We start from the raw sequence: 23,941 nt of genomic DNA on the forward strand, positions 1-23,941 counted from the left end.
AGGATCTCTCCCTCTATTTTTATAGTCTGTTAAACATTCCTCTGATCATGTCTCTGACTCGAGTAAACAGTCCTCACCTGAAAAAGTTTGCGCAGAAGAAGAGTTACATGCCTCACCTTTGAGCGTGCTCAGTGATTGACTTTATTAACCACCGATAATCAAACGGCAGATAACGCTGAGTGGGATGGGAAAGCCTGGCTATGTGGTACAGCCGTGTGGTCAGTTAAAACATTAACACAGACATTCTTTGTATTTTTTTAATGAAAATGAATCCTTTTGACATCTTAAACACATCATCTTTGAACTCTATTACCTTATTTATTTATTTGTCAAATTTAATGTCAGAGCTTCTAATGAGCTGCGGGAATGCTGTGTGAGTGGAGAACAGCCAGGTGTCCTCCTCTGATAAACCTCCATCAGTGCCACTGAAAACAGTCACTCTAAATGTAAACATGTTTCCATTTCTCACTTTTTCCTCACTCTTTACATTGAAATACAGCAAGTGTAACCATGGCTCAATTTATTTGTTCTCAAAAATGACATGATGACTTCAAGGTTGTAGAAACCAAAGTAGCTCAAACTAGACATTTAAAAATATCTTAATTATAAAAACCTTTATTCTGATGGTGTGGTCATAAGTTCGCTCCCTGATGAAGGCTTGTATGGCAGGAGTAGGGAACGCCAGGCCTCGAGAGCCTGCAGGTTTTAGATGTGTCCTTGATCCATCACAGCTGATTTAAATGGCTAAATTAGCTCCTCAACATGTCTTGAAGTTCTCCAGAGGCCTGGTAATGAACTAATCATTTGATTCAGGTGTGTTGACCCAGGGTGAGATCTAAAACCTGCAGGACACCGGCTCTCAAGACCTGGCGTTCCTTATCCCTGTTGTAAGGTGAAACACACAAGAGGGTAAACATTAAGTTCCAAAGAACACCTCCAACAAGAACACTAAATACAGGAAGTTCTCCTTTTGTTTCAAACTGCCCTTCACAGCCAAAGTTTATGTTAAGGCCAAAGTTGCGGTCCCAAAGTCAAACTGGAACCAGCTAACCGGTCTAACTGTGCTGCAAATAAATGCCAGTTCACCAGTCAGCTGCTACAGACTGAACATCTGTCATAATAATTTGCATATTAATGATCATGAAACTGTTTCCACAGCTTACTGTCAGGTCCTGGTGCCAATTCGAGTCATTACGCAACTGCTTTTTTTTAAGACTGGGGAAACCTGCAGTCATCCTACACTGAAGAGGACATGACGGATGAGTGATGAAACGCTCCTCCTACTGAAAACGCTGCATCCAGATGAACAGAATCAACTTTCTGGTGCAACAGTTTATTTCCAGAATGGACTATGTTTGGACTACAAACTGGGATTCCTGCTGCAGTTCTTGTTGGCATGCGTACGTTCATGACGGTTACGTTTATCTGACCGTGAAAACTTTTTGTCACAGTGTCTGCACTTGTATGGTTTCTCTCCTGTGTGGACACGTTCATGCACTTTAAGCTGATCTGCAGTGGTGAAGGATGACCCACACTGATCACAGAGGTGCTCTTTAACCCCACTGTGGATGAGTTCATGGCGTTTTAGTTTATCTGGTGTGGGGAAGCCTTTCCCGCATTCTTCGCAATAGTGCAATTTGTGTCCAGTATGTCGACGATGGTGCATCATTAGGTTTGTTTGCCAGTTGAAAGTTTTTCCACAAAGGTCACAACGAAACGGTTTCCCACCACCACAGTGACGGCAGGGTTGAGATCTGGATCCATCTGTGTCGCTCTGCTTCTAAACAAAGACACAAAGACAGTGTAAGTCAGGGAATTCCTTCAACATTTTATCCTGAACGTCGCTTGAAATAAAGAGTATCTCTGCCAACGTCCAATGACATTTTATTATATCTGAAAAAAGTTAAAGTTAACCCATCAAAGTATCAGTGCATGGGGTGAGTCTACATTTTTATTTAATCCCTTTTTTAAGTCTTAATAATAGAAGATAATCACATGAAACCAAATCTTTTTCAATCCCACATGCGGTTTCTCTGCACTTTGCACAGTCTGACCTTACTGCCGACAGTTGTTTCTCTAAGATCAGAACACACACCTGAGTGCTCCAGATCAGCAAACTGTGAAACTCTGCTTCTATAGAAACATCTGTGTGTGTTTTATATTTCTGATATTGTTAGTATGTTTCACAGATACAACTAAAGAAACGATAATGAACGACACTGGTTCATCCATTGAGTTAGGTGCCCTTCTGATGACTCTGTAATCTAGAGGTCAGTGTAATGTAGCTTCATAGGGAACTTCCAGGCCCTCCATACTTTGGAGGGCTATCTCCCCTCACCACACTCCCTGCCGGTGACTGATGGCCTCAGGGGTCGGTGCGTTGGTGGTTCTTGATGTCTAGGGCTGGGTGCTCAGGTATGTACCAGCTCACTCCCGGTGGCTACTTGGCGAGGCCTGGCGCCTGTTGCTCGGTCAGGCTTCTTCTGGGGCGCGGGGGGCCCTCGGGCCTCCGGCCTCTGGGCCTGCGGCTCGGTTCACTCTGGCACAGCTGGCTGCCGGCAGGGCCGGCGGGCACGCCAGTGCAGCCCCCTCTGGCGTGGCTGCCGGCAGGGCCGGCGGGCACGCCAGTGCAGCCCCCTCTGGCGTGGCTGCCGGCAGGGCCGGCGGGCACGCCAGTGCAGCCCCCTCTGGCTTCTGCTCTGTGGCTACTGGGTGACCCCTCGTCTGGAGATCTCAGCTCTTTCCAGGAGGGTGGCACGGATGCCCCTCCGGTGGTCCTCCTTGGGCTCTCGCACTCTGGGGCCTCTGGATGTCTGGAGCCTGGATCTCCTCCATGCCTGCTTCATGCCCTGGGGGACGGGGCTATGGCCCTCTACATCCTCTAGCAGACGGTTACATGGGGAAACCTTTTGAATACAAGCGCGCTGATCCACACAGGTGTGCACACGGGTGTTCACTGTTCATAGACATAAACTACACCTTTATTGGCTGCTACTTCAAAGCACATTGTGCTGTCGGTCCTGCGTGCTGCACAACAACATTCAATATTTAGTATTTACTGCTGTTTACACTTAGCTAGATTAATGCAATGGGGTTGTGCTTAGTATGTTGCTTTGTTTTTTTTGCTTGTTTTCTCTTCTTTTTTTCTCAACAGGTGATCCAGGAGATTATTTTTCTTTCTCTTTTTAAGTGCCCTTTTTCACTGTCGCTCTTCCCTTCTAGGTAGGTTAGCAGGCTCTCAATGGACGAGCGGTAGAAGGTCAGCAGCAGGTTGGAGTTCAGCTTGTACTTCCTGAGGACCCTCAGGAAGTGCAGCCGCTGTTGGGCCTTCTTGACGACCACTGAGATATGTTGTCTGTCCAGGAGATGTCAGCAGAGATGAGGACACCAAGGAACCGGACGGTGTGGACCCTCTCCACACACTCCCCGTTGATGTAAAGGGGGGCTAAATCAGTGCTGTGTCTCCTGAAGTCGACAATGAGCTCTTTGGTTTTCTTGGTGTTCAGTGTCAGGTTTTCTGAACACCAGGCTGCCAACTTCAGGACTTCCTCTCTGTAGTCTGCCTCGTCTCCCTTTGAGATGAGTCCGACTACTGTGGTGTCATCAGCAAACTTGATGATGAGAGTGTTGTGGGTCGGACTGCAGTCGTGGGTGTAGAGAGAATACAGGAGGGGGCTCAGCACACAGCCCTGTGGGGAGCCGGTGCTCAGTGTGCGAGTGGAGGAGAGATGAGGGCGGAGTCTTACAGTCTGGGGTCGGTTTGTGAGAAAGTCTTTTATCCAGGCACATGTGAGAGGAGGGAGGCCAAGAGTGACCAGTTTGGTGATGAGGATGTCCGGGATGATTGTGTTGAAGGCTGAGCTGTAGTCCACGAAGAGCATTCGAACGTAGCTCTGCCGCTGCTCTAGGTGACTCAGCACAGCGTGGAGGGCTGTGGCGATGGCGTCTTCTGTGGATCTGTTTGCACGGTATGCAAACTGGTGGGGGTCGAATTCTGGGGGAAGGTAATCCTTGATGTGCTGAAGGACTAGTCTCTCAAAGTGATTACCGGTGTGAGGGCCACAGGGCGGTAATCTTTCAGGCTGGAGATGGGAGACTTCTTCGGCACTGGGATGATTGTGGCTGATTTTAGACAGGATGGGATGGCTGCCTGATCCAGTGAGAGGTTGAAGAGTCTGGTGAAGATGAGGGTGAGCTGGTGGCCACATGCTCTTAATACCTTGCCAGGTACTCCGTCTGGACCGGCCGCCTTCCTGGGGTTCACTGCTAGGAACATACATCTGACATCGTGCTCCGTTACAGTGAGTGGAGCGGTGCAGGAACCAGGTGAGGATGAGGATGGGAGCAGGGCTGAGGCAGATGAGTGCTGCTGTTGTGGTGTTTCAAAGCGGGCGAAGAAGCTGTTTATTTCCTCTGCCAGCTGCACACTCAGGTTTTCTGTTTTCCCAGTGCTGCCTCTGTGGTTGATGATGTCTTGCATTCCCTGCCACACCTCCCGTGTGTTGTTGCTGGACAGCTGGGACTTTAATTCCCCTTTTCAGGTCAGCTCGAGCAGACCTGTACAGAGCTCTGTCACCTGACCTGAAGGCAGCATCACGGGCTTTGAGGAGTGAGCGGACCTCGCTGGTCATCCAGGGTTTTTGGTTTGGGAAAACCCGAATGCTTTTGTCCACAGTCACATTTGCAGTACAGAACTTGATGTAGTCCAGTACTGATCCTGTGAAAGTTTCTAGGTCCTGGTGTTCAAATATGTCCCTGTCTGTCTCTGTGAAGCAGTCCTGTAGTTTGGAGAGAGCATTTTCAGGCCAGGTTGTAACAGTCTTTGTGATGGGCCTGGCACTGCGTCTGAGGGGGGTGTAGGCTGGGAAGAGCAGGAGGGAGAGATGGTCGGACTGACCAAGGTGGGGGAGGAGTATGGCTCTGTATGCAGGCTTGATGTTGGAGTAAACATGGTCTAGAGTGTTTTCTCCTCTGGTGGGACATTTGACATGCTGATAGAACTTTGGGAGTAAAGTCTTTATGTTGGCCTTATTAAAGTCACCTGCAATTATGTGAACACTGTCCGGGTGGGCCCGCTGCTGTTCGTTAATGGTGTTCAGCAGGATAGAGAGCGCCGTGTTTACGTTGGCATCGGGTGGAATGTACACAGCCGTGATGATCACTACTGTTAGCTCTCTCAGTAGAAAAAAAGGACAGCATCATACTGACATGTACTTGAAGTTCGGGGAGCAGTGACTGTTTATAATTGTCCCGTTGTTGCACCAGCTTTCATGCACGTAAATACAGAGCCCCCCCCCCCGCTACAAACTAAGCAAACTAAACAAAAGAAAGGAGTACTGAGACGGAGAGCCGTAAGCCGCTGCAACAACAGTTTGCGCCGCCATCTTGACGTCCATTATTATTATTAAATAATAATTATTAAATAATAATAATGAAATAATTATGATGATAATAATAAAAACAAATCCAGTAACAGTGGTCAGGGTACAGTGACCAGACTGTAACCGAGTGTAAAAGCAGCCAGACAGCTAGTGTCCAAAGAAACACTTCAGACCTTCAGAAAGCTGGAGAGCTATTGCTCAAGGCAAACAAACAAAAAAAAACAAAAAAACAACAACCTACAAGAAAGTTTTCTTTGAAGCAAACTATAAAGACATAAGGGCAGACATTACACTTTTGCACTGTAGTATAAACTTTTGGCATTACAAAAGTATAACAAACTCAAGTTGAAAGTCATAACTGAAATTAAACTAATTGCTCACATGCCAACACTTTAATGAGGAGCCTTGATCCAAAAAGGTTAAAATTACAAGAAAAACATTATAATACATACCTCACAGTAACTGCACTTGTAGAGTTTCTGTCTGGTGTGAATCTGTTGGTGGACTTTTACAGAACTCGGCGCTTTAAAAGTCTTCTCACACAGGTCACATTTATAAGGTCTCTCCTCAGTGTGGGTAAATCTGTGGATTTGTAGTTGTTTGTATCTTACAAACAGTTTGCCGCACTGATCACAGCAGTATACATCCTGTCCAGTGTGAATCCTCTGGTGTTTATTTCGATTTTCTATGTGGCTGAAAGTTTTTTCACAGATGTCACAGCTGTATGCCTTAATTCCAGAGTGGGAAACTTGATGTTTCCTTAAGCTGCTGCTTTGCGTAAAAGCTCTGCCACACTGATCACAGCTGTAAGGTTTAATTCCTCTGTGGATGAGCTTATGCTTTACCAAGCCTTCTTTCCGGGTGAAACCCTTTCCACATTCATCACAGCTGTACGCTTTAACTCCACTGTGAATGACCTGGTGTGCTTTTAAGTTTCCAGGCTGGGTAAAAGACTTCCCACACAAGTCACATCTGAACGGTCTCTCTCCTGTGTGGATGACTTCATGTCTTTCTAGGAAATACTTCCGAGTAAAAGTCATCCCACACTCATCACAGCTGTATTTTTTCTCTTTCTTTCTTCTGTGAGGTTTGTCGGCCTCCTGAGAGCGCTGACTTCTCGCTCCATGTTGGTCCTGCAGTGACACAGATACAAACAGAGGCAGTGAGTGAAATGCAGTCAAACATAAACTTTAAACTTCCTCCGTTAATACTAGTTTTAAACATGAGATTGGAGCATGCCAGTCACCAAACACCTTGTAAGATGTGCTTTTAAAACAACCTATATTTTAATAGTTTACATTTATTTAATGTGTATTAATGCTACAATGATAATAAATGTTTACCAGGTCTAAAGTTTTCCATGTTTTCTGTTGTAGTTCGACCATTTTAGTGTGGTAACATTTGTTAAAAAGAGATAAGACCTTTCCCTCAAATTTCACATTTGCCAAGTTCATTAGACCAACCTGACTGTTTCATGTGCAAGTTTAAGCTCATATCCCAGTCAAGAATGAATCCAAAGTTCCTCACAGTACTACCAGAAGCCAACACAGTGCCATAAAAGGTGTCCGTCTATTAAGTTTCTCAACCTAAGGACCGACATCACAAGGACATCTAATGCAGTCCAAGACAGTGGAGTCAGAGAACGGCTTGCCCCATATCATAATGTCCACTATAATATTGGTGTAAATTATTATGTGATATAAAAAAGTCATATCATTGCCATAGTAACTTAGTGCATTTACATTTACATTGCATTTAGTGAGAACGTGATGAGAACATGATTTAGCAACGCCAACAAACACAGTGCTTTACAAAATATGCAAGACAGCTGTTCCTGCCAAAGGCAGAAACAACAAACTTCTTTCACCACTTATGGCAAAAATACAGTGCAGCAAACAAACAGACTGCGAAGGAGGAGATGCAAGCAGCTGGTGATGTGCCACCTAAATATAGATGAATGACTCAACTGAACATCACTGCAGCACTCACTAGTTACACTCAGTATAACAGGAAGAACAGACTGTGGGTGGAAATTACTGATTTGCACACATGGAGGTAAAGCTGGGCTTTAAACAGGATTTAACCACAGGAGTTAATAGTTTGAACAGCTACTGGTAGAGCATTTCGAACTAGCAAGAACTGGAAACAATTTGTAAAACAATGATATCTAATAAAGGTGGTAGTAAATGTACTATGTAAATATGAAATACTTATAACCGCGATGTTATGGCAGCGTTCGCAGCTGCACGAGCGTTCGCAGTGGCCCAGCACTCTCCACAACTTAGCGGCTTTCTTTTTATTTTGTGTATCTTTATTTCACTTCTCCTCCGATTAGCGGGGGGCACATGTGCAGTGCAGTAAAGCTGAACTGCTCACGGTTCTAAATCAACAAAACCAGCACACTTTCGCTGACAATGACTGGGACTCAATCCCCCCTGAGAGCCGAAGGAACGTGGACTCCAACTTCACCATACAACAGCTGAAGTGGCGTAGGCAACGGAGGCATAGGAAACAGAAGAGAGGGAAGAGAGCGGGGCTGAGAGCTAAGCTAGGTGCTAACCCACACTGAACTACTATTCCGGGTCTCTTCCTCACCAACTCACGATCACTAAACAACAAGATGGATGAGCTACTGACTCTTTGACCATCTCTCTGTGTCCCTTATAAACTTCTAATCCAAAGACAAAGACCATCTGTAAAAACAGTACGAGTGTGGACCGTGGAAGCCACCACAGGCCAACAGGACTGTCTTTACAACACGTTTTGGAGTATATTTGCAGAAGGAACAAATTTGGAGGGCACCGGTTCTGACATAAACGATAGTAACCAGACCGAAAAGCAGCGCACATTTCGGTGCTTTATTTTTCTTGAGATGTCATACACTTTGAATTCTAGCCAATCATTTTACCTTTCCAAGGATAGTAGGCGGGGCCAGGTACGTACGTTCTTTTAGAGCAGAGCTACAGATTAAAAGTGCCCAAGGCGAAGCGGTCAAAAAGTCTGGCTGTACTTCACAGCAAAAGATGCAAACTCAGCAGCCTGCAACAAGTGCTTTAAGCTGATACTGTGATACTGTCAAAGGAGGTAACACCTCGAATCTGATGAAACACCTGGCGACGCATAGCGTTTTTTTAAAAGCCAAGAAATGCACCGTATTTGATAGCTTGCCGTAAGACCTCACACCGAGCGCATCTACTGCGGGTGTGGTGCCTGTTATCGGACCCGGAGTTAGCAACATCCCCCAAGAACCCGAAGAGGAGAGTCCTGGCCCCTAGCCCTGTCAGCGCAGCAGAAATGATGACGGATGATGATGGCAGCAGCAGCCGTTCTTCTCTGGGTGAGTAGCTTCATGTTGTTCGTGTGTAATTTACGTTGAGTAGGCTAACCACGTTATTAAAATAATGCACATAGCAAAACACCGTCGTAGTTACATGCAGCTGTCTTCTTGTTTGATAGAGTGATACCATATATGCCCTATAGCTGCAGAAGAGGCTAACATTGTTATCTTTTTACAAAAAACCCCCCAAAACAGCTAAACATGAGAAGCTTTAGGACAAATTTTGTGTTTTCCATTGTTTAAGCACCGGTTCCAACCAAAGGAGGTATGTTGTATCAACAGAAAAGGCTAACTATCATTTTGCAGAAAAAAAGAGACTGCTAAAAATAAAAACATAAGAGGTTTTTGGACAAAGTTTGTGTTCTCCATTCCTTAAGCACCGGTTCGAGCACCGTTTCAAAAGTACCGGTTTGGCACCGGTATCGGATAAAACCTAAACGTTACCCATCCCTATTCTGTAGTGAGAGTTAACAACAACAAAGAAGCCATGGCTCAACAGTGAGGTGCGAGCTCTACTAAGAACACGTGACAGCGCCTTCAAACCAGGAAACCAACAAGTCTACAAAGAAGTAATTTCTGCTAAAGGGCATTAAACAAGCCAAGCGCAAATACAAACAGCGCATCGAGGAACACTTTAACACAAACAACTCCAGAAGCTTGTCAGGGGATCAAGACACTCTCTGGCTACAAAGACAGTCGCACACAAACAAATTCCCCGGACATAATAATGATGATAATAATAATAATAATAATAATAATGGATTACATTTATATAGCGCTTTTCGGGGCCCTCAAAGCGCTTTACAATTCCACTATTCATCATCACCTTACCTGACACCCTAAACCAGTTCTTTGTCCACTTTGACCAACAACAGTGACACCAACACCTATCCTGCTGTTTCAGAGAGGGACAACACCCCCATCCAGCCGGAGCAGCATCAGGTCAGAGCCACACTGTGCAGAGTCAACGCAAGGAAAGCAGCTGGTCCAGACGGTGTAGCCGGTAGAGTGCTTAAAGCATGTGCAGACCAACTAGCAGAGGTTTTCACCACCATCTTCCACCTCTCACTGCTACGGTCTGTAGTACCATCCTGCTTTAAGTCAGCCACCATCATTCCAGTGCCCAAGAAGAACACAGTGAGCTGCTTGAATGACTACTGTCCAGTTGCTTTAACACCCATAATCACCAAATGTTTTGAGAAACTACAGAGATTTAAATTTAGAAATTAGTTAATATTTTTCTAACACATCCCTGCAGACCTCGATCCATACCAGTTTGCATACAGGTCGACAGAGGACGCCATAATAACAGCTCTTCACACAACCCTCACACACCTAGACAGTAACACCTATTTGAGAATGCTGTTTGTGGACTTCAGCTCTGGCTTCAATACAGTTCAACCCCACAAACTGGTTAATAAACTAAGCAACTTAGGACTCAGCAGCTCGCTGTGCACCTGGATATTGGACTTCCTGAGTGATAGACCGCAGAACATCAGGATGGGAGAGCACACCTCCTCCACCCTCATTCTGAACGTAGGCGTCCCACAGGGGTGTGTTGTCAGTCCCCTCTTATACTCACTTTTGACCCATGACTGTTCTCCAATTCACACCATTATAAAATTTGCTGACGACACCACCATCATAGGACTGATCGAGAACAACAATGAATCAGCCTACGGAGAGGAGGTTCAGCATCTGAAGTAATGGTATGACAACAACAACCTGCATCTGAACACAGCCAAGACCAAGGAGATGGAAATCAACTTCAGAAGAACAAAGCGATCTGAGCACTCTACCCTCTACATCAGGGGTGTCGAACTCCAGACCTCGAGGGCCGGTGTCCTGCAGGTTTTAGATCTCACCCTGGGTCAACACACCTGAATCAAATGATTAGTTAATTACCAGGCTTCTGGAGAACTGCACGAAATGTTGAGGGGTAATTTAGCCATTTAAAATCAGCTGTGTTGGATCAAGGACACATGTAAAACCTGCAGGACACCGGCCCTCGAGGCCTGGAGTTCAACACCTGTGCTCTACATTGATGAAGAGGAGGTAGAAAGGTTAGAAAGCTTTAAGTTTCTCAGAGTCCACATCTCAGCATATGTTACCTGGTCCACAAACATTTCCCACCAGGTAGGAAAAGCACAACAAATGCTGTACTTCCTCAGTAAGCTGTGTCAAGCCCAAATACCTGAAAGACTGCTAATTAAGTTCTACCGCTGCACCATCGAGAGCCTTCTGACTTACTGCTGTAAACTCTGGTTCAACTGCTGTACTGTGGAGGACAAGGGGAACTTGCAGCAGATTGTGAGGGCGGCAGAGCGGGCACTTGGCATGTCATTAACTCCCCTCAGAGACATTTATACAGGCAGACTGCAGCAGAAAGCCAGTATCATCATCAAGGACCCCTCATACCTTGGACACTCACGTTTCCCCCCCCACAGGCTGTCAAATATGCACTACCTCCACCCTGATTGAAGGTTACATGTGCTATTACCACTCACTTGCACTGTATTTATATACATTTATAAACAGTATTTATTACAGTATAATACAACCAACTAAAGTGCTACGTCTATTTATACTGTATAACTGTATTTATTACAGTAGCAACCAGCATTATTATTATTGCTGTTTATTATTATCATTATTGCTGCTTTCTGATTTTAAATGTACAAACGTGTCAGCGTGACGTCATAACTGTTTCCTGGTCTGGCTGTTTGGGCCTCTTTGGCATCATAACGATCTCTCATAGATTTCTATTCACACATATTACCTCTTGAATTTTTTCTTCTCATCCCCCTTTAAGTCAACTTTCTTATGATTGGCTGTTTGAGATGTGTCCTGATGCATGCTCAATCACCCAAGTATGAAAATCCCATGAAGTTGATTCTGTTGATCTTGACGTAGTGTTTTCAGACTGAATAAGTAACTTGGATGAGTGACGAAAAATTTCTCCCAGTGAAAACGCCCGACCAGATGAACAGACTCAACTTTTGTGTGTTTAAAGTGTTTAAAGTCTGAGCCTGTTTTATCTTTATTTATCTTATTCTCTTATCAGAAGAATCTGAATGTAAAAACCTATAAGCTGCCAACGAAGAGATGCCAAACTGTTTTTCATTCTTCTGGTAACAGTGACAGCAAAGACTTATCTTATTTTATCTTTAGAACAGAAGATAAGACAGAGAAAAACAAAGACGGCTGTAGAAGAAAGCTGTACCGTTCATTGGAAAAATGATTTATTGTATTTAAAAAAATGTGTTTTCGATATGAATTTTGTTTCAGTATGCAGATAAATTTGATACTTTCATTTTTTTTTAAATCTTGTCTTCAGTGATTTCTGAGTGTGAATGTAGACTCTGAAGGAGCACAGGACAAAAACAGGCTAAAGCTGCTGCTGACTGCTTTCTTTATTAACCCAGCAGCTGATGAAGTGCACACAGTTTCAGTAACTAGAATATTTTCCTCACCATCACTGTTGAGCTCATCATTTCCTCTGTAGCGGCTGAGCTGAGTCCAAACAGCTGAAAATGTTCCTCTGCTGCTCCATCAGACTCTCCTCCTGCTGATCAGCTGGGACACAAAACAGATCTGTGTTAGACTCCACTGAAAGCTCAGAGTGTCTCACATGTTCATCAGACAACACAGAGTGAAATTCGTGTGAGACCTGAGAGTTGTGATATCAGGTAACTTCAGGAGAAACTTCACAGGTGCCCAGTACTGTGAAATATTTCATTTTTCATCAGACAATTTTGAGTGAATCATGTTCAAGACACCATCATAGACTGATAGACACGTTTTTGAATGAACCAGACACCAAACCAGTCTAAAGCCTTGGACAGGGAGTCCTTTCACAGCCAGCACCAGCATCCAGATTCAAAGCACGCTCAGCTGCAAAGATGAGAAACAGGAGCAGAGTAAGAGTGACCTTCATTGAGCTGACGTGACTGAACAGAGCCTCCGTCTCTCTCATGCTCACTCCCAGTATGCTCAGCGAGAGAGACATTAAGCACAAGACAGAACCTAGAAAGATGTTGGTTTATCATTTATTATTTCACTAAAAAATACAATTTTCTTCTGTCACAGGGGCGGCCTATCCCAGCTACGATGTGGCGAGAGACGTGGTACACCCTGGACAGCTCCCCAGCCTATCGCAGGGCTAACACAGAGACAGACAGCCATTCCCACTCACATTGACGCCCTTTTAGCTGTGAACTCCTTTGCAAACATAATTGGACATCCACAATATTGCACAGCTATGATAGAATGATTTGCTAAACCTGCTGTCCATTCTGCTGCCATAATGCATTAAAGAGCAGCTGCATGACATGCACAGGGCTGCGATGATGCCTCAAGTGACTCCAATAGTGCCCAAAGCGGCAGCGCCTCTTCCTGTAATCACCATGAAAATCTTTGGTCGGAAAAACCAGGAGGGGGTTTTAATCAAAGCTCCTGATCAAAAACTGGAATGTGAAGAAAAGTGAGCTTTGCAGCTACTCCAGCCACCACTGTTAACACGGTAAGAATCTACAGAAAAGCTACAGATGTTACTTTAAAATATGCAGATGAACTTTTAATTTAGTCTGTTTACCAAAAATGGGATTTCCAGCATTTGCCAAAACCGACTGCAGGAATTTAAACTGTTATAAATCTGTCACAAATATGTCAAACAGACCTGTTGTGACTAAGCCAGACAGAACATTCCTATTACAAGAAGAAGCAACCAGTCAGTCTTATACATCCTTTATGTATCTGTAAGAATTCTCGTTGACATGAAAAATCTCTGATAATCTAAAGTGGAGGGCAGCAAAAATACAGCATCACAGCTCTATAAACATACTTCAATGACCAAAAGGACTGGATTGATTAGAATGTAGGTGTAATAACACAGAGCCTTAAAGGCACTTGCAAACCAGGTGATTTCTTTATTTTATATATAAGCCTTGTTCACTAAAGTCTATTTACTGATACAAGTAAAGATATTGGACATAAAAACTCACAGAAACACTGAAATCGTTGTCGCATATGATTAGTGGCTAACAGAGGGAGGATGAGCTGACTTATTGCAGCAAAAACTCGGTCTATAGAAAGTAGCGGAACATAGAAAACAATAGACGAGCCTGCTCTGTTTTTTCTCGTTGGAAGCACAGGCGGATTCTACTCTCTCTCTCTCTCTGCTGGTATGAGTCAGTGTCTCTTACCCAGCAGCCTCTATTAGCCGATAGGCCGGGATTCAGTGAGCGGATCTTCTATGTTGCTCTGTACAACCCACAACAAACGCAACAATGACCGTGTACACGCCCCTCTGTGCCCGCCTGTCATAAACAGCAGCGGTAGCATCAAAATCAGGCCCAGCCCGGATCCAAACCCGGCTGTAGAGGTTTGGTGCAGGCAGAAAAACAGCTGCAGGGACAATGAAAAGACTTTTCAGCTCCAACTTTCTGCCAGCAAACGCTCAACTTCTCCCAGCGTGCTGAGCTAATGATTAGTTGGTGTTTTTCTCCAAACACTCTCTCACTCTTCTCTCAACGTGTTGACAATAAACTGTGAACAGACACCGAGGAGAGCAGCAGAAGACCTCATTCAGGAGCTAAACTCAACATGAACTGAACTCACAGTAAAGTTAGCTCGGTGCTTACCTTTAGATGAGCCCACAAACCGAGAGAAACTTTGTGATCCAGCTGCAGCTCTTCTTCTCCTTCGCCCGCCTCTTCCTGTTCCTCTTTACATGCAGTTTACAAACAACGAATAGGTGCATTATCGCCACCAACTGGTGTGGAGAAATTAATGTAATTGAAGTTTGATCTCTGTGAGGTTTTTACTCATTTTCAGATTCCTGAGCTTTTCTGTTTTAAACTGTTCTCTTTAATCCGATGTGTGATCATGTGAGTGTCTCCTCTCTTCCAATTTATCCTGCATTGTTTTGAATCCTGAAAAACCATCTTTCCCCCCTTGCTGTTGACCTGTTTAAGCCGTCTCTTCCAGAGTTAATGAGCCAGTATCCAGGAGAACATCATGTTCATGTTCTATCTCTGTTTAAATGTCTGTTCTGTATTCTGAATGAGATCCCTTCTCCTTATAGACCAACTATCACTGAGCTTTTTCTCTGCCCTAAGCTACAATAAATGACTCTCTGATTTCATTGACTCTTTAATGGATTTGTATAAATATGAACATTAGTGCTGATCGATGTCTGCCTGCCCATCTTCTCCACAATCACCTCTACCTGAACATTTAAACATTACATTTAGCACTTGCTTGTTTTAATTTCTTACTTACTGATTATACGTTCTGTGTATGGCCCATTTTATGCTCTCAATAAACCAGTGGTATATATATATATATATATATATTTATATATATATATATAGTGGAATTACAGGGATTATTTTACATAACCATCATCTTTATCATTGCATTAATTATCATTTCATCCAAGCATTTATTGAAGTTGCTGGCATTATGTTATAATTTGTATTACAGGGGTTATCATAATCACATATTAACATGTTTATTACAGGTGCAGTTATAACCACTTTAAATCGTTGAGTTAAATCTATAATCTTAAAAGCTTATATGCTGAGTATATTGCTACAGTAAAATAGTGGCTGAGTGAAGGCCTGAATGTATTCAGCTTCTTGTTGCATTTGAGTTTGCCTAGCAACAGGTGACGCAAAGAGGAGGACAAGTCCATGGGGACCTCAAAGGCCTGAGATCATCACCATATTTGGATGGATGCCAGAAAGGGGAACTTCTGTGTCTGCATTTATCTCTTAGAATAGATCAGTGTCTGTAGAAGAGGCAAAGAATGTTCTTAAGATGCAAATTATGTGCTTGTAAACGCAAGAGGGGGCGTCATAATACCCTGATGTTATAAAAGCAATCTGAAGTGTATTTTTGGACGGGGATTTACAACTGATGGTTTCCAGTGTACGTCTCCCCACGCTGCGTGTATTCATTAAAAATCAATTGTTTGATTGACCTCTTTTGGACCATCATTGTTTTACTCTCGTCCTCAATTTCGGACCCGTAACAAAATAAATATATATATATATATATATATATATATATATATATATATATATATATATATATATATATATATATATATGTATTCAGAATACAAAATATGAGTAACTGTATTCCGTTACAGTTACCGTTTAAAAAGGTGGTATTCAGAATACAGTTACTTTGTTGAAATAAATGGATTACACGGCGGTACTTCCCTGTTTCATATTGTCGCGGGTCAGGACTGTTTGGGTTTGTTTGACAGCTATGTTCTGTTGTTCCAGGCGGCAGCGTTATGGTTGCCATGGTTACAGGGTGACGCGCTCTCTCTCTGCGTGTTTCCTGGGTGAGAGAGCGCTTTTTTGTTGTTGTTGTTGTGCTAAGCTAAAAGGCAGAATGCTACAGGTATAGCTCTAAAGCATGTAGCCTGATGGGCAGTGTAGTCCGTGCTGCAGCGAGAATGGACTACCATACACATTATGTGTCTGTGAGCGAGGGAGGGAGAGAAAGGAAAAGTCCGAGCTGTCACGGAGCAAAAACGGGAGCTGGAAGCATGTAAATATAATAATAACCACAGCAGCCAAGAAGAGTGCCTGACGAGCCCATTTGTAAGTAAGCTATTAAGACTCAACTGTACACTGTGTTCGTGTTTTCCTCCGGAAAAAATAAGTTCCGTTGGAGAAGCCTTGCAACGCCTCTCTCTGTCTCCCGCAAGCAAAGTTGACCCAGACAACAAAGTAAAGCTAGTTTTCGGCTACCAGCCCGACACGAACCCGACGTATTAGCCAGAGGTCCCTTTACTACGTTTCGGAGCCGCGGACCTTTAGTAACAGTAATAAATCACAGCAATAGCACATTCATGTAGTTGTAAACAGCATGATAATATATTAAGTATTCCAAAGTATTCCAAAGTATTCAGAATACGTTACTCTCATTGAGTAACGTAACGGAATACGTTACAGAATACATTTTGGAGCATGTATTCAGTATTCTGTAGTAGAATACATTTTAAAAGTAACCTTCCCAACACTGTGTGTATATTATATATATATATATATATATATATATATATATATATATATATATATATATATATATATATGCACATACATGTTTACACACACCAGTACCAGCCTTATGACCGACATTAAAGTACAGTAGTATAGGCCTATTTAACACCATATACAGTTCACACAAGACAATTGTATTTCTTATATGAATGTTATTTATTTTAACTGTCATAAACAAGATGTGACAAGTGATCATAATAACAACTGAACTGCAGTAAAACATTCACAGAAGGTGGGACATCCAGTCTTTAAGTGATGACGTATGAACCCTGCTTCCAGGTCAAAACTACTCTGCTTTTGTGGTTTATCATGTTTTAATGCTTTGTATCTTGTTCTATTTAATCTGAACAAGCCCCTAAAACAGTTTGTGATCACCGTCGGCCTCTCTTGGTTTTTATACCGCTAATCATTTTAAAGCTCAGCAGGGGCGATTTTAGCCCATTTTTGGGGGTGCTTCAGCACCCCCAAAATGAATCAAAGCACCCCCAAAGATTTCTTACTTTTTTTTGACAATATTTGCTGTTTGTGTGACACACTACTAAAAATATAAAAAGCATACAGTACTTGGTTGAGACGGAACATTTTAACAACAAAAGTATAGATAACCCTCCCCCTCCCAAAATGGTTTGTTCCAGCTCCCCCCCCACTCTGGCTCTAGGGTCGTTGCTGCCAGAGCGATGGTAGCTGAGACGCAGCGGAGCGGAGGTGGAGTGCCTGGATTAAAACAGGACATATTAGCAGCATTTAACCTTCAGTTACTCTTTATGTAGTTAGATAGGAGTCATGTTTCTTTTTAGCTGAAAAACCTTACACCAGGTAACCTGCAGTGTTGAAAACGTGTTTTCCAATGATGTTTGCTACCCTACAATCCGTCCTACTCTGTAGTAAATTCAGCGACATTTGACCGTCCTGTTGCTCCCACTGAAATGTATACAGCCTATTTAAAATCTAAAACTTAAAATTGTCCGTAGCCTGCTGTTGTTACCACTGTCCTGTTTGAAATGGATACTAACTAGCTAACTGACTGAATGCCCATTAACCTTATAACTCCTGTTGTGTGTGTGTGTGTGTGTGTGTGTGTGTACAGAGAGACAGCCAGGTTGATAATGGATATAAGGATGGATTGTCAGTCCAAAGAGGGAGAGAGTAAAGAGGGGAACGTGTGGAGAAAGTACTAGGTCAGGAAGAACCAGGTAAGAAAACAGACAGGGAACAGTGACAGGCAAAACAGAAACTGTTAAACTGGCAAAGAGAAAAAACCTGATTTTACTCATACAGTCTGGAAGTTGTGTCCTCGCTATATTAAAGCTGCTATACAGAATCTGCAAAACAAACTGGGTTGAAACATTTTTGACCCTCTTTAACAACATTCCAACATAACATTATCATTGATTGGGGAGATTAAAATTAATGATATATTTTTATGTGGTTCAGCCACAACTCTACTAAAACCTCAGCCAGTAATAGGTAGGCCAACTTTTGGACTGTCCAGTTTGACTGCCGCATACAGACTTATGCGGCAGAGAAACACTTATCAGTGTTTCTCAAACTTTTTACAGTGTGTACCACCTGAGAAAAATGTCAAGCTCTCCCAAGCACCACTATGAAAGCATGAAACTCATAAATCTTACAACACAAAATTAGTATTATTAAATTAGTTAAATTAGTATCTGCAGTAAAGATTTTTTCATACATTGTACACATTCTACCACAGGCAAAGTTGCCTCCATTTGCCTCCATTTTTATAGTTTTTTATTAATATTTCACCCACCCACGACTGCAGACCTGCTGATGGTTCCAACACCATCATTAAGTTTGCAGATGACACCACGGTGATTGGCCTCATCAGTGACAACGACGAGGCCGCCTACAGGGAGGAGGTGGATCGTCTGGCTGAGTGGTGAGACACAAACAACCTGCTGCTTAACACTGAGAAGACTAAGGAGCTCATCGTGGACTACAGGAGGAATGCTGACCCACATCCACCCATCCACATTAAGGGGATGGCTGTGGAGCATGTGAGCAGCTTCAAGTTCCTGGGAGTCCACATCTCCGAGGATCTCACCTGGACGACCAACTGCTCCAAGCTGGTCAAGAAGGCTCACCAGCGCCTCTTCTTCTTGAGGACTCTGAGGAAGAACCACCTGTCCTCAGACATCCTGGTGAACTTCTATCGCTGCACCATCGAGAGCATCCTGACCAACTGCAGAGGGTCGTGAAAACTGCCCAGCGCATCGCCGGAGCACCACTTCCTGCCATAAAGGACATCTACAGGAAGCGGTGTCTGAAAAGGGCTGGGAAAATCATCAGAGACCCTAGTCACCCATCACATAGACTCTTCACCCTCCTGCCCTCTGGGAGGCGCTACAGGAGCCTCCGGACTAAGACCACCAGGTACCGGAACAGCTTCTTCCCCACAGCTGTCAGACTCCTGAACTCTGCCTCCTGACATCTGACCCACGTTAAACTCATGGACTGAACATACACACACCCACAACCACTAGCACTTTACCACTACTGTATAGTTCTGTGTAGATAATCATTCTGTACATACGATAATTTTTAATCCCACAACTGTTTATAACTTACATAGTTCACATTCTGTATAACTGTATATCTCAGATTTCTGTATAGTTTTTTTATTTCATATTTATATCCTGTTCATAGCCTGTACATAGCTTGTACTCACTACAGCCTGTACATACTTATAGTTATAGAATATTCATAACATACTTCACACTGTGTACATTATAACATACCATAATAGACCCATTTCTGTAATATACTTACACATCTCTATTATTGCTAATATATATTGTAATATTTCTATATCACGACTAAAGCACTTTCTGGATGGATGCAAACTGCATTTCGTTGCCCTGTACCTGTGACATGTGCAATGACAATAAAGTTGAATTCTATTCTATTCTATTCTAATAATTTATTCTGTTTTGGGAGTGTTTTTTTATGTATCTGTATTATATTATACATACACATTAAAAGTGAATCTCTGTCCAAAACATGCACTCAGTTTACTTCTTACTCACTATGAGCATCATTTAAATAACCTTTATCAGATTTGATGGTTTTGTTACAGACTTCTCAAAAAAGTGTTTTGCTTTTCTTTCACAGATGTGGGGATTAAATTGTGTTAAAATGTACCAAACGGTGATGTCATGTTTTGTGACGAGGACCCAGGCACAGAGAGACTTGATGAATTTAAGAATCTTATGATTTAATAAAGAAATTTGCAGACTTGCACAGAGATGGTAAAATTATGATGACTGATAGCGGAGATGAAGACAACAGACGATGAGGACAGGGAGGAACAGGGGTTTAAATGCACCAAGGAGACAGTCAGAGGGAACTCGGTACAACTGGAGACATTTAAGGATGCAGGGACTGACAGAGACGGGGAAGAAGTCTCATCGTGACGTGTAAAGTTTATCTTGCCTGGCTGGGCAGCTCTCTGGGTGCTCAGCACCCCCAAAGCTCTGATCCTAGAATCGCCCCTGCTTTCAGTAAACACCGACGGCATTCACTGTTAGCATACCACAGCCATGTTAGCAGTGTATAAACGATAGTTTAGCATATGTTAGCACAGGTATCAATAAAGGACTACCGTATTAAACACTTTTACTAACCTCAGGCAGATGGACAGGCGCTCTGCAGGTGGGATTGAACGCCTGTAGTTGGTGTCTAGGCGGGCGATTCTGGGACCTACGCGGGACAGCAGGTCCTCAAACTGGGCGAGTGAAAGACGGTGATATCGCTGAAATCGGCCGTCATCCAGGCGCTGCTCCTCGAGCAAGTGGTGAAACTCACCAAACTGCTCACGGCTCTGGAGGACCTGATGGACCCAGGTACGGCGAGGACGTCCTTAACGCCGCTGCTCTGCTCTCCACAGTAAATAGAGGAGGGAGACTCTCTCTTCAAGCGCTAGCTCGACAGCTGCCATCTAGCAAAGATACCGTCTGGCACAACTTCCTCCCACATCCCTCCCACATGGATTTTTCTTGGACAGGTGCGAATGTGCACGCGTCAAAATAGGGGCGTTTGGGGCATTTTCGCTCGCGTCTATCGCGTTCGGTGTGAACACACCGTTAGAGCCGTGCTTAGAGAGTGCTTTGTAGTGAATCAGAAGAGTCGACTCCCATTGAGCGAGAGCCGTCTCCTCACTTAATTTCCTTTTGCTAGGATAACATCATTATGTGAAAAACAGAGAGGGTGAGAGATGCGACAGTCAAGTGGAGCGTGCGTCTGTCCTCTCAGTAAGTGAGTGAGACAGTAGACAGCGGTGAGGAGGGCTGTGCTAGTGCATCGCAAAAACACATAAATATGCCTGACATGCGTAGACGAAGCAGCATCTGGCTGCAGTCTAAACACTTTTTTGTCTCGGTCTTGATCTCATCCCGACTTTGTCTTGGTCTCGATACCCTCTGGTCTTGGTATTGTCTTGGTCTTGGTTTAGGCGGTCTTGACTGCAAGTCTAATATATACACAGTGAAGCTGGAGGATGAAAGCTATTTTTGTTTTTGTTGTAAACGAACCAAACTTCAGTCAGGAGAACAACTGAGATAATCCACCCACAATACGAGGTTAGTCATTAATATACTGCTGCATGGGCTGGGCTGTAGTTAATGGCAAGATTTTAAAAACTGAGCTTCAGGGGCGATTCTAGGATCAGAGCTTTGGGGGTGCTGAGCACCCAGAGAGCTGCCCAGCCAGGCAAGATAAACTTTACACGTCACGATGAGACTTCTTCCCCGTCTCTGTCAGTCCCTGCATCCTTAAATGTCTCCAGTTGTACCGAGTTCCCTCTGACTGTCTCCTTGGTGCATTTAAACCCCTGTTCCTCCCTGTCCTCATCGTCTGTTGTCTTCATCTCCGCTATCAGTCATCATAATTTTACCATCTCTGTGCAAGTCTGCAAATTTCTTTATTAAATCATAAGATTCTTAAATTCATCAAGTCTCTCTGTGCCTGGGTCCTCGTCACAAAACATGACATCAGTCTGTATGCGGCAGTCAAACTGGACAGTCCAAAAGTTGGCCTACCTATTACTGGCTGAGGTTTTAGTAGAGTTGTGGCTGAACCACATAAAAATATATCATTAATTTTAATCTCCCCAATCAATGATAATGTTATGTTGGAATGTTGTTAAAGAGGGTCAAAAATGTTTCAACCCAGTTTGTTTTGCAGATTCTGTATAGCAGCTTTAATATAGCGAGGACACAACTTCCAGACTGTATGAGTAAAATCAGGTTTTTTCTCTTTGCCAGTTTAACAGTTTCTGTTTTGCCTGTCACTGTTCCCTGTCTGTTTTCTTACCTGGTTCTTCCTGACCTAGTACTTTCTCCACACGTTCCCCTCTTTACTCTCTCCCTCTTTGGACTGACAATCCATCCTTATATCCATTATCAACCTGGCTGTCTCTCTGTACACACACACACACACACACACACACACAACAGGAGTTATAAGGTTAATGGGCATTCAGTCAGTTAGCTAGTTAGTATCCATTTCAAACAGGACAGTGGTAACAACAGCAGGCTACGGACAATTTTAAGTTTTAGATTTTAAATAGGCTGTATACATTTCAGTGGGAGCAACAGGACGGTCAAATGTCGCTGAATTTACTACAGAGTAGGACGGATTGTAGGGTAGCAAACATCATTGGAAAACACGTTTTCAACACTGCAGGTTACCTGGTGTAAGGTTTTTCAGCTAAAAAGAAACATGACTCCTATCTAACTACATAAAGAGTAACTGAAGGTTAAATGCTGCTAATATGTCCTGTTTTAATCCAGGCACTCCACCTCCGCTCCGCTGCGTCTCAGCTACCATCGCTCTGGCAGCAACGACCCTAGAGCCAGAGTGGGGGGGGAGCTGGAACAAACCATTTTGGGAGGGGGAGGGGTTATCTATACTTTTGTTGTTAAAATGTTCCGTCTCAACCAAGTACTGTATGCTTTTTATATTTTTAGTAGTGTGTCACACAAACAGCAAATATTGTCAAAAAAAAGTAAGAAATCTTTGGGGGTGCTTTGATTCATTTTGGGGGTGCTGAAGCACCCCCAAAAATGGGCTAAAATCGCCCCTGCTTTGTAGATTGCAAAACGTAAAAGTATTATGCCGCGTTTTGTCTTCGTCTGCCTGCCACTTTCGTGCGCCTTTTTCCCTCGCGGTGCAGGTGTGTATTTCCGAATGAGGGTCATAGTTATGAGTGTTTTTGTGCTGTTTTATCTATTGGACGTGATGGTTATAAAAACCAAACATGATAAATTTGACAAGCGCAGGAGACACAGCACGGAGGAGATTTGTCAATCAGGCTGCAGAATGCAATGCTGTACGGTGCAAAAAAAAAAAAAAAAAAAAAAAATCAGCGAAAAAGCGAGGCAGTGACGGATGAGCGGGACCACTGTGTGCTGTTTATTAATAAACAAAATATATTCCTATATGACAACATGCATAAAAGCAGAACGGTATTTGTACGTCAGTGGGAAAATAGCGGTGGCTTGCTAGCTTTTGTGCGGCTTCCTCGGGTCAGTGAAAAATTTCAAAAGAGAAATGAATGAACTCACCAGGTTGCCCGATTTCTTCACATTTCTTCCTCCAAGCTCGGTCCTTTATATTCCTGTCTCGGTACACAAAGCAGCTGGTGTCGTACAGCTCCGGGTTGTTTGCTACGGCGTTGATTAGCCTTCCCTCCATTGAAGAATGAAGGGCTTTGGCTGGATCTGCCCCTTTGACCTGGTTACAGCCACGTCACCAGGCTCCTGATTGGTTGTCGCTGCGCGATTTGACGCTGGAGTTCAGATTTTTCCAACTCCAGCGGTAGAGGCGAAACACGCGTATGCATAAAATGCAACACAAAAACTGACGCGCGTGATTTTTTTCGCGAGTCCAACGCGCCAGACGCGGTACACTGACGCGCGTTTCACGAGTTTTGGCGTTTTCGCCACGCAAATCTGCTTCCGAATTTTCGCCGGACGCGCAATCGCGCCCGTAAACCTGACGCTCTGGCCGCGTCTATCGCGTTCGGTGTGAACACACCGTAAGGCTGCGTTCACACCGAACGCGATAGAGGCGAGCGAAAACGCCCTAAACGCCCCTAATTTGACGCGTGCACATTCGCACCT

General features: G+C 43.7%; 1 protein-coding gene and 1 long non-coding RNA gene across 3 annotated transcripts; one reads left to right on the forward strand and one right to left on the reverse strand.

The window, feature by feature from the left end:
- Window positions 1-749: 749 nt before the first annotated feature.
- Window positions 750-14,827, reverse strand: LOC102082912 (zinc finger protein 708). 2 transcript variants are annotated; one of them, XM_025910556.1, is made up of 4 exons: window positions 14,361-14,827; window positions 12,192-12,294; window positions 5,834-6,514; window positions 750-1,777 (listed from the first exon to the last, which is right to left on the reverse strand). In XM_025910556.1, exons 2-4 carry the CDS (start codon window positions 12,210-12,212, stop codon window positions 1,361-1,363), a joined length of 1,119 nt encoding a protein of 372 aa, XP_025766341.1. In that variant the 5' UTR covers window positions 12,213-12,294; window positions 14,361-14,827; the 3' UTR covers window positions 750-1,360. The 2 variants fall into 2 exon arrangements, with proteins under 2 accessions (XP_025766341.1, XP_005461791.1); XM_005461734.4 differs by having other exon boundaries at window positions 750-1,780.
- A 2,753-nt stretch (window positions 14,828-17,580) lies between these two features.
- On the forward strand, window positions 17,581-18,641 carry LOC112847768 (uncharacterized). The gene is made up of 3 exons (XR_003221531.1): window positions 17,581-17,615; window positions 17,887-17,992; window positions 18,583-18,641. It is a non-coding gene; the product is annotated as an uncharacterized LOC112847768 (long non-coding RNA).
- The last annotated feature ends 5,300 nt before the right edge of the window (window positions 18,642-23,941 follow it).

The sequence above is a fragment of the Oreochromis niloticus genome, linkage group LG9, assembly GCF_001858045.2.
Source record: "Oreochromis niloticus isolate F11D_XX linkage group LG9, O_niloticus_UMD_NMBU, whole genome shotgun sequence".
Lineage (NCBI taxonomy): Eukaryota > Metazoa > Chordata > Actinopteri > Cichliformes > Cichlidae > Oreochromis > Oreochromis niloticus.